Source organism: Nicotiana tomentosiformis, chromosome 1 (genome assembly GCF_000390325.3).
Source record: "Nicotiana tomentosiformis chromosome 1, ASM39032v3, whole genome shotgun sequence".
NCBI classification, from domain to species: domain Eukaryota; kingdom Viridiplantae; phylum Streptophyta; class Magnoliopsida; order Solanales; family Solanaceae; genus Nicotiana; species Nicotiana tomentosiformis.
The window spans coordinates 74,304,740-74,316,095 of NC_090812.1; the positions used below are offsets into that span (position 1 = coordinate 74,304,740).

At 34.6% G+C, this 11,356-nt stretch overlaps 2 protein-coding genes across 2 annotated transcripts; both read right to left on the bottom strand.

The window, feature by feature from the left end:
* Positions 1 to 648: 648 nt before the first annotated feature.
* LOC104099673 (cytochrome c biogenesis protein CCS1, chloroplastic-like) lies at positions 649 to 4,755 on the bottom strand. Its single transcript, XM_009606730.4, has 8 exons — positions 4,257 to 4,755; positions 3,163 to 3,343; positions 2,963 to 3,074; positions 2,195 to 2,431; positions 2,006 to 2,094; positions 1,718 to 1,874; positions 1,258 to 1,341; positions 649 to 1,158 (listed from the first exon to the last, which is right to left on the bottom strand). The coding sequence occupies exons 1-8, from the start codon at positions 4,627 to 4,629 to the stop codon at positions 955 to 957; spliced, it is 1,437 nt and encodes a 478-aa protein (XP_009605025.1). The 5' UTR covers positions 4,630 to 4,755; the 3' UTR covers positions 649 to 954.
* A 3,301-nt stretch (positions 4,756 to 8,056) lies between these two features.
* On the bottom strand, positions 8,057 to 10,700 carry LOC104099672 (uncharacterized). The gene is made up of 2 exons (XM_009606728.4): positions 10,526 to 10,700; positions 8,057 to 9,027 (listed from the first exon to the last, which is right to left on the bottom strand). The coding sequence occupies exon 2, from the start codon at positions 8,999 to 9,001 to the stop codon at positions 8,351 to 8,353; it is 651 nt and encodes a 216-aa protein (XP_009605023.1). The 5' UTR covers positions 9,002 to 9,027; positions 10,526 to 10,700; the 3' UTR covers positions 8,057 to 8,350.
* Between the last annotated feature and the right edge of the window lie 656 nt (positions 10,701 to 11,356).

An 11,356-nucleotide genomic window follows, 5' to 3' on the forward strand; every position in this document is an offset into this window, starting at 1 on the left:
ATAATTAAATACTCAATTCGTTTCATTTTAGTGGCACTATTAACTTATTAGTCCATTTTTAAAATGATATATTTCTATATTTTGAAAATAATTTAGCATTAAACTTTTTTTTTTATCCATAAGGCACTTTTATAACCATAAAAATCTCACATCATGGTTAAGACCACAAGTTCTAGAAGTTTTTCTCTCTTAAATGTCGTGCTCAATCAAATTATGCCATATAAATTGATACAAGTAGAATTTAATTATTATACGCTAATGAGTAAACAAACTTTTTCAGTATCAGATCACTTAAAAAATAATTAAAGGTCATTAGTAACTTACAAAGTGAGATAGGTGCCAAAATTAAATACATTAGTGGTGTCCTGTACAAACAACTATTACTACCATTTACGTGTACATATACAATTCTTTCTACTACCTCCGTTCCAGTTTATGTGAATCTATTTCCTTTTTGATTCGTTTCAAAAAGAATGATCCCTTTCTAAATTTGGAAATAATTTTGCTTAAACTTACAATTCTACTCTTAATGAGAAGTTTTTATAACCACACAAATACTCTGGGCCCCTTTTTGAATTATTTAGGACCACAAATTCCAAAAGTCTTATTTTTTCTTAAATTTCGTGTTCAGTCAAATAAGTTCACATAAATTGGAATGGAGGGAGTATATATAAGGCAACAAAACACTTTTAGACATGCAAAAGGGTCCTAATCCTATACATACTGATATAGTTTATACACCAGTAATACCCCTAACTACAAATACCAACCCCCAAAACTAATGAGAATGACTAGTACTACTAACTTTACAATGGTCAAGAATTTGATCTATAACTTGTCCTATCATGAAAATGAATTAAATCCAAAATCAGTGTCTTTGTCAACTCAAGATCTTGTGATCAATTCTTTTGACTTCTGCATTCTCATTCTGGTTTTCCAGCTAACATCAGCTACTTACATATCAAAATCTTTCTTGTTCCAAATTCCAACTTGAATTCTGAAGCCAATGAAACTATCAGATTCCTCTGTAGAAGAATATGATTCATCTAACTCAGGGACTTGATCGAGGAAGCGATCCTCAGTGTCAGGAAACTCGCCTTTGGCTCGATTATTCTTACCACCAGCCACCTCAGTTTTTCCATCTTGTAAGTCTGAGAGCTATTGAAAAGATTCATATAAGTCAGAATAAATGTTAAGATAATCATAATTTCTTGAATTTACTAGGACACAGTTGTTGACTATGGGACAGAATTTCACCCGTGCATGTGACAAATAACTAATGCAAGTTGTAAGCATTAGAGAACCAAAACCAGCGTAGACTATTGGTACTCCTGGATCAGTCTGTAGAAAAACATAGCACACACTCAACAACCATTGCAAACATAAAATAAGCGTCTCTAGTAGTATTGTTTATTGTTTAATCTTCTCCCTTGTTATACTTTCCATTCAAATATATCGTTGCCGTCCATCAAAGTTCTATATTTGCCTCTATTTATTCATATGGTTCAATCTCTCAGAAGGCGCCACGTGTCTTGGTCATTAAAATAGGGGCAAATATACAACTTTGATGGACGACAAGGGTATATCTGAACGGAAAGTATAACGAGCAACAAGATTGAACAATAAACAATAGTAGAGGGGCAAATCAGGCCCTTTTCCGTAAAATAAAACAATTTCTTTGGATGCTGCTACTTCATATGAGGATTTGTTTTGGTACCTTTAGGTCCAGGCTAGTACTACCAATTGCGTCTACAATGACAATTTTTGTTCCATCAATCTCAATTTGAAGCTTTGAGTTCGGTTGTTTAACTCCAGCAAATTTCCCTTCTTTATCGTTAAGAATAGTTGATTGCAGATCACCAGCTTGTATTGATCTGCATTTTAGAATCAAAAAAGGAGGAAAAATCAGAATAGTAGAAATAATAAGAGAGCTCTAAAAACGTAGGCTTCTCGTTAAGTTAAAGAATTCCATTTTCCGCAAAAATTTATGGTAATGCTACTGTACCTTAAGGGATCATTGACACTTGTGGTTTTCTTCGGTACTTCCTTTCCATTAAGTTCAGTCAGGGAAATATCAGTATGAAACTGTGAGGTCTACATTACATATTAAATACAACAGAAAAAAAGAGAGAGTTATTCAGCAGTTTGTGGAAAGGGAAAGCAAAGTTAACTCACATAAAATGAATGTGCATACCTCTCCACTTTCGTCATAGTCCATGTAGGATCGGTTGACATGAACTTCAGTACTAAAAGCATCAGAAGGAGTCGATAGAACCCCAGGCGGTGCAATAACATCCCCTCCAAAACTGTCTGCTGCACTGAGAGTTCCTCCTCCAGACACTGCTAGCAGCAGCGCGAAATGTACTACAGTTGAAGCAAATCGGCTTGCCAATCCCTTAAATGCATGAAGAGATGGCCCTTTAAAGAATACCTAGAGATGCAAAGTTTGCCAAAATGTTAATGTGAAGTTATTGTTGAAGAAATTAAGAAACTGAAAGATGTTTTGTCCAACTAGTAATGCATGGATCCACAATTGAACCAATCTGATTTTAAATTTAGAATAACACTACTGTTCTGTATTACGACAAACCAAAAACTCTATATTGTTCATCCATCTATGTTTCTCATTTACTGGCAAACATGAGAAGAAATATTTTTCTAAAATAGTAACAGGAAACACGGGATGACTTAATTCCAAATTACTCTTCATCTTTACCTCCATATAGTGTGGCATGCTGTAATGCATAAAACTAACTTTTTTTCCAGAATTTTTTCCAAAAAGAAACGGAAGTGCTTTAGCAGCGTTGTTGATAATTCTCCATTCATGTACTCAGCATTTTTAAAAATATCTTGATTCATTCATTCCGTTATAGGACAGGTCTCCTCGGCAATATTTCAAATACTACACCGAACTAAAATAAACCATAGATAGATCAAGTAGAAGACATTGTTATTTTTATACCTCATATCCAGCTCCCATCGGTGTGACATCCAAGTCTTTAACCGATGCTCTAGGCAGAGTGTCTGCATCTTCTTGCATTTGAATTGGCTCGGCTGAATTTAAGAAAGACCGCCTGCAGATTTGATCAATAAATTTTAATTCTAATCTGCTTTAGAGACCTCCGAATTAAAATTCAGTCAATGTCGAAATTAAAAGCAGACCTTCTTGCTACCTTCAGAAGGGGAATTTGTGTTGTGTTTGTGCAAGCCATCAACGATGCACCTAGTATCGCCAGCGACCCCAGGAAAATAGGCGATGAGCACATGTGATCAAGGCCAAGGGTAAATTCAGAAAAATTCTGAAAGTAAAATTCTGGAACCTCGCCTTTGTCAATGATAGTTCCTGCAAGCGAAAAAATGGAAAAAAAAGAAAGAAATCCAGTTATCAGAAAATCTTCAAACAGAGAGAGGCACACATAATAGCTAATTTATAAAAATAAAAAATAAAAAATAAAATAAAAAAGAGAAAAGCATTGAAATACAAAGTCACGGATTCGAGCCGTGGAAACAGCCTTGCAGAAATACAGGGTAAGGCTGCGTACGATAGACCATTGTGGTCCGGCCCTTCCCCAGACCCCACGCATAGCGGGAGCTTAGTGCATCGGGCTGCCCTTTTTTTAGAAGCATTGAAATACTTGAGGGTTAACTATAAAAAAGAAAGTATAAATAGATGATTTCCGTCAGTTTAAGCAGACAGGAAATCAAATAATCAAGGTGAATTTTGGTAAGAAGATTAAATGAACAACAATGTTCACTACAGAGGCAACATCTAATATACTCAAGCCCTGCCACCATTGAAACAATGCAGGCTCTATTTCCGTTCTCTTCACTGATATCACAGGGGAAAATAATATGACAACTCCAACACAACCACATAATTATGCCTATTGCGCATGTTCTGCAGTCTAGGAATGTAATTAGAACTAAAAATAGCCAAATAATGAAGGACTAAAAAAGGATATCAAAGGTCAACTAATAGCTAAAAAATTCAAATGTGCCTACCAGGCATGTTATGCAGCCTAGAACTGCAGTTAAAATTGCTGCTGTCAAATAAATTATGGAAAGGAAAAGCCAAAGACAATAGCAAGACAAAAAATTAGTAAAAGCAACGGGCTAAAGTAAAGGAAGGAGAAACTTGTAGCAACGATAAAGTTGTCTATGAGTAACTTACAGGGCACGGGTTCGAGCCGTGGAAGCAACCAATGCTTGCATTAGCTTTGTAGTTAAATCATAAATACATGCACTGAAAATATTACCTAAGGCCATTAAGCCAGCAGCAGCAAACATCTCACCAATTACCAAAGGCAAATTAGAGAGAACTCCCAATACCCTTTTGGGCACTTTCTTAAACACCACTTTACCATCCGCATTATTATTCCTAGTGGTTCCTTCCGCCGCCTTCTTCCGCTCAAAAAGCGGCGGCGCTCCGCCGGAGTCCGGCAAAGAAATATTGCCAGGAACAATCTTTTTCTTCCCTTTTGAATTCTTGAGCTTACAAGTAAGAGGAAATGAAAAAGTGCGGTCTTTTTTGTTATAAACACCAAGAATTCTTGAATTTTGAGGAACCCAGAAATGATTTTGAAAATGGGGTGTTCTTAAAGGTTTAGTTGAAAATTTTAGCATTTCCATCGATGTGGGACTCTAAAATAAACTAAGAATATAAACAGAGAGATGAGAGGTTAATTAATTTCGTTTAGTTCAGGTATTTAGCTATATGGAGTTATAACGATCGTTTTGTTAGTTTTTCTAAACTTAAGGGGTGAGGCAGTGTACTACAACTATTTATACTTGTGTACTTAGTACTTCCGACATATTGCGTAGTACTTACTACAACAAATTTATACAGATTATAATACTTGAGCAAAATTTTAAGCAAACATAATATGGATTAGAGTAAATTGCATGTACAATCTTCCTCTTCACTTCTTTAAACTCAACAATACTACTACGTCTATCTCATATTTGAGGTCATGAAGTTTTTATTCGTAATACATATTTTATAATAATTTTTAATAGTTTTCATCCTTAAAACTTGGGAGTTATAGTATCGTTTATATAGTTTTTAAATATGTAAAATAATTCTTCAAACGTTGAACAATCGATATTTTTGTTCACACAAAAAATTAAATATTTGGATACTCAATACTCAAAATAAGTATCATTCTTTTTAGGATAGATGACTTAGTTTTTGACCATCTCCGTAATCTAAAAAAAGAAATTAAATATCATTCTAGCTTTTGAACAAATTTGGCATTTAGCTGATGCTACTATTAAGTAGTAATAAGTAGTATTTTAAACTGATAATTGGTAGCATGACTAGAGTTCTTAGCAAGATGAAGAGTTATGTTTCGAAATTCCGATTAATGTTGAGGTCTTCCGAAACAACTTCTCTATCTTAATAGGGTAGGAGTAAGGTCTGCATACACATTAATCTTCTCATACCCCACTTGTAGAATTATACTAGTGATGATGTTATTGTTATTGTATCATACATCGGGTTGCCTACATCACCCTTGAAATGCAGTTCTTCCTCGATCCGCACGAATATAAAATATTTTATGTACCCAACTTCCCTTTTAATTCAATTAATGCAAATATGACATATTGATAACTTACCCAAAGCAAAAAAAAAAAAAAAAAAAAAGGTCGTATCATTAGGTGTGAGTAGTACACGTACTTTTGAGCACCCTCAATTTTCAGTTTTCATCAAATAGGCATTGCTTGATTTCTAGATCTCACTCGTGCTTTCACAAGCATGCCAATTGCGTATAATACTAATTATAGTATGAATTATATTTCAATCCTGGATTAGTTTAAATTAACTGTAACATGTATATATTCCACTGCATTCGAATAATACTAGAAAGACAATGGTATAATAACTAAATGTTCTCTAATTAAATTACGCATTTATATTAAAGTTTCTGTTCACACTATATATTTATTTATTTTTACTCTTGGAGTTGGAGAACAGAACAGGCGTTAGTGCAACAATAAGCTTTAACATAGTTAATATTGGCCGTCCTTTGCTTCCATCTTGTTTTTTCTTAGCTAAGTTAACTACATACATATATGACAAGTTAGTCCTAGACATAAAAACTTAACACAAATTAAATAACTCGTCCTTTCAACCAATTCTTTTTTTCTTTCTTTTTCAATAAAGCAAACCAAAAAGAAAAAGAAAAAAGGAACTATAATACCCCAATTATACTTCTTGTTTGTCCTTGCTGGACAATATTAAAGGTATGGATGATATCCCTCCACCCTTAATTAAATGTCTTTGATTCGTGCCCTAAGAATGGAAAAATCTTTGATTGGGACCACTCCCCCTTTAATGTATCCTGCACGAGTAAATCCTAATTAGTCGGGTCAATGTACACCGGTGTATCAGGTGAGATCCCTTCATTCTTAATTAAATGTTTTTAGTTCGTACTTGATAATGGAAAAGCCATTGATAGGGGACTACTCCTCCTTTAATATAGATCTTGCACGGAGCAAATCTTAATTAGTCGGGTCAATATACACCGATGTATCAATAGTTATTGAAAAATACTTGTTGTTTGTCGTCCAATCCTATACAATGTAATGTATTATACTGTTGTACAAGAATGGCGCAAGGCATTGACAACCATATATGCATGACGTGCTTTCGTAAGCCAACAACTTGCATTATACTACACACTATCTCCTATGACATGTGCTTTCGACTTCGTAAGACTTCATTGGACTACACACTTAACTAATTTCTACACTCCTTTCATCTAAAGTTTCATTTCTTGCGGAATCTAAACATTTTCAACCACTTTCCCTACTTCCCAATAAGGGGGAAACTTCATATTTTAGTTTACATTTGCCCCCATCTTAACTACTTACTTTAGGACCAAAAAAAACAACACGCGTCTGCTTCAAACATCAATTGTTGCATTGCTTGCTTTAATGCTGAAATTTCAATTTCCCCTATTATGCAAAGTGTAGAAAAATGGAGATTCTAACCTTAGAAAGTGAACCATGAAAACAGCAAGAATAAGGACCTCCTTTAACTTTACGTACAAGGAATATATCCCATACACTCCAACAATTCTCAAGTATTGCTTTGCGTGTGGGGTATATCCTAATTATCTTTCATTTAGTATTCGTAAGTAATAATAATTATTAAAAAAAAATTATCATCTCTTAGATAAGAAAGTTGCTTCGACACAAATCATTCCTCTTATTAAACAAGAGATTATAAGGGAGTAGTACCAAGAATAAACAATTAATCAAAACCAGAAGGCTTAGTAGTGGCAAAATGGATTAAAAAAAAAAGTTATCCATCCATATTATTCTTTAAAAAATAGGCTGGATAATAAACATTTTAAAAATGGGTCAAATATGGATAAGATCCATATTATCCTCTTAAAAAATGAATAACCAATGGGTTTAACTTTCATATTTACAAAGACTCAAATTGGGAGTTCCTCAACTTTGGGAGATTAGAAACTCTCTCCAAAGTGATCATATTCAAGAAGCCATGGATAATATGAATATCTATATTATCCGCCGGTTAACCCAATTTCTATATGTACTAAATATGGGTTGCGTCGGATGCATTACCAGTATTCAACCCGCCCATATCCAACCCGACCCATCCGCTTGTCACGCCTTAGCATTTACTGGGGCATTTACACAAATGGCCCTTATCAGATCACTATTTAATTATGTCCCTAGCTAATCCAGTGCGTTAATTTTGTCTACACAAACACAAAAACAAAAAAGATATTCATCTAGCTGTTTTAACGGCAAAACTAGCCAACATTTGGCCGACCGGGACAGAATCCAAAGAGCAGCCTTAAAATGGCCAGACGATGCAAACGATCTGCATTTGGGATCTTTACACAAATAGCCAGCCATATTCATTGTTTACTTTTCTAGCCATATACATAGATTATACATTCATTATACATAATTGTACACATATAATATATATAAATTATGCATATATCATACCTCCACCAGCTATTTTTAGGTTAAGATGTTGGGTGGGTGGGTATTTGGATTAATTCTTCACAGACGGACAGAAGAGAAACTACCATGGATATGAATCAAGAATTCACTCAAATATCAGTCCCAAACATCACCCTCTTGTTAAATAGTTACAGAACAATTTGAAGAAGAAGAAGCTCCACCAGCTTTTTATTAAGAGAAAAACTTGGTGCAGATTCTGGTGCTAAGTACATACCTAATTCTAACTAATAACAATGTGCTGGAGAGTTGCACCTGGTTTACTACACATATGTAGGTCTAGCACACTAGGATACATACACTTGTATGATTAACGATTACACATCGTTAATCTATAACACTTCAGGCCTTATGAAATTAGGGAAATGATTAGGAGGAAACCGATGATCAAGAAAAGCATCTTCATAAAGAATTTTGTTCCGTCTAGGTGGTTAGAGTAATGGAAACCATGAGCATAACCCCCGTGAAATGAACCGGAAAAGAGGTAAGGGACTCCTGTAGTCGCCCCATAAACAGTGGCATCATGAAATCCATGTACATGAAGGTTAAAAAAAGCTGGAATAGCTCCAAAAAGATCAGATAACATCGAGTTTCCAAACCTTGCACTTGGCATGGGCATGGGCATGGGCATGGGCATGAACCCCCCTATGGGATCCAATTCATCATGTCGGAGATAGTCCATATCTACAGATGGAGCGGTTTGAGGTCTCTGTCCCATTGGACGCTTAGGTATATTGATCCCAGGTACTAACCGAGATCTTGGGTCAGAACTTGATTTGCCTCGTCCATATATCGGAACCAACTTGTGCTCTTCTACGAGAGCCTTACATACTGGGCACTCGTGGGAATGTGAATGAACTTGCAACCATTCGTAAAGACATGGCCAACAATAAAGGTGACCACAAAGAGTGACTATAGGATCTTGAGCTAACTCAAAGCAGATATTGCATTCAAAATCACCAGGGTCAGAATTCATATCTGCTGAACGCAAAGCATCCATTGATTCACCTGTCCAGAATTGAAAACCTGCAAGCAAATGATAACAGGAGGCCCGACTTCTATTAATGTAGTGACATCATGGAATGGAATAACAAGAAAGAAAGAGTATACAATGGGATCAGAAAATGTGAACCAAACATAGAGCAAATAAAGATAACAATTTTTGTGTCCATTTACACAGGGAACCATGAAAAATAACTTAAATGGCCTTCTGGAGAAAAAGAGAAATGAAAATCAAATAATAATAGTACGTAATGCTACTCGCCAAAGGCCTAAATGTTTTTTATCAGAAGTTATTAGATGATTCAGCTTGGGGTATTGAAGAAGCTAATATGGACAAATTTCCATACTGTATTATTACTTTCCAAGACCTGAACATCAAATAATGTAAATAACTTATTACCCTCAGCTTCGTCAATCTTCCTCCTGAACTTTCACGTTTCATAGACTAGGAACCGAGTTGGAAGGAAATGAAAATGTTTCTTGCATAAATTTAAGTAAAAACCAACTTCCAAGGACACTCGTTCCTGCATATAAGTGAAGGTGTTTTCTTGATGTTAGTTTGTTAGGGAAAGGCACAGTGGTATTTTAGTTCAGTATAAGCTGGGGTAGTCTTTGGCACCATGGTAAGAGTTGTCGCCGTGTGAGGATGAGGTCACAAGTTCAAACAATGGAAATAACCTCTTGCGGAAATGAAAGATAAGATTGCGTATAATAGATCCAATATAGCCTCGCCCATCCACGAACCCGCCTAAGCTTAGTGCACCGGCCTGCCCTTTATAAGCTATTTTTGTCATGAAACATTGCTTATCAAAAAAAGACAGATTTTTTCCATGAACTGCAAACTCACATGGTTTCCCTTATCCTCTTGCAGAAATGAAAGGTAAGAATGCGTACAATAGATCCAATGTAGCCTAGCCCTTCTCCAAACCTGCCTAAGCTTAGTGCACCGGTTTGTCCTTTATAAGCTATTTTTGTCATGAAACATTGCTTATCCAAAAAAGAGAGATTTTTTTCCATGAAGTGCAAACTCACATGATTTTCCCTTATCTTAGGTGCAATGCCCTTTAAAGTACCAAATGATTCATAATCAACTTAGACCATAATGTTGACTACCTAATTTTGTTGAACTTGAGCACTCATTATCAACAAATGCATCTGATACTTATACCAATAGAAAGCAATGATATATCCATAGCAACCCAAAATATGATAAAATCAAATATTCACAAACGAAATCTACCCACAAGATAAAATTAGTCACCTTTATTTCAAGCAATATTCTAGAACAAGATCCTAGCACAGTGGAACTTAAACCCACCAAAATTTAATCCTAGGATCTCAATACAAACATATACCCACTTCATTTAATTCATTTTCCCTCAAATTATCTTATCAAAAATTATTTAAAGTTGCAAGTTTTTCATAAGAAGAAGCAAAACAGATCCAATCACAGAAAATCACATAGCAAATTAAAAATATATAACAGAGTAAGCTTAAAAAAAAAAAAAAGGAGAGTACCCACCTGGAATTAGAAGACGAGGAATCTTGAAAGGAGCTGAGAAAGGCAAATGGATGACACCAAACGAAAAAAGGGGAAATCAAGAATGGGTTTGGTTAAAACTTTACACTTGTATACCCAAAAGGTTTTTTTCTCTCTTAGTCACAGCTGTAGTGTCGGTAGGTACCTAATTATTTACAACTACTGGTCAGTCACTCAGTCTACTAGTATATGCATATTTGTCAATGTTATTTAGTATGTGTGTTTAAACTAGCGTTTGATGATAGATTTTCAAATTTATTCTAAAAAATTTAGTTTTGGTGAAGTTTGATTTGAAAATGAAAGTGTATTTGGACATCTGTTTTGGGTGAAATTTGGTTTGAAAAAATATAAAACATGACTTATACCCACAAGTTCTAAAAACTATCACAAATACCTAACAATACCATTATTAATAACATTTATTATATTATCGCAAATTATAGTTCTAAACATAAATAAATTTGATACAAAATTATTATTTTTATAATATCGCATTACATATTATTAATAACATTTATTATATGACAAAACGATCCTAAGAAAAAAGTAGACTACCTCGAACCAACAGTCATCCAACGCGCTATTTTGGAAGTATGAAACAGTCAATTTTAAACTAGGGAGTTTAATTGGATTACTATGATTAATAATTTAATAAAGCAGCTCGCTCTGTTTAACTTGAAATTTCTATCCGGATGCTTCTCATCTAGAGACCAGAATAATTTCTTGAGGTAATTTTTGTTTTGGCTTAACTATTAAATATTTATTTTATAATAATAAACAATTGAATAATGTACACGTATAGCCACGTGGAAA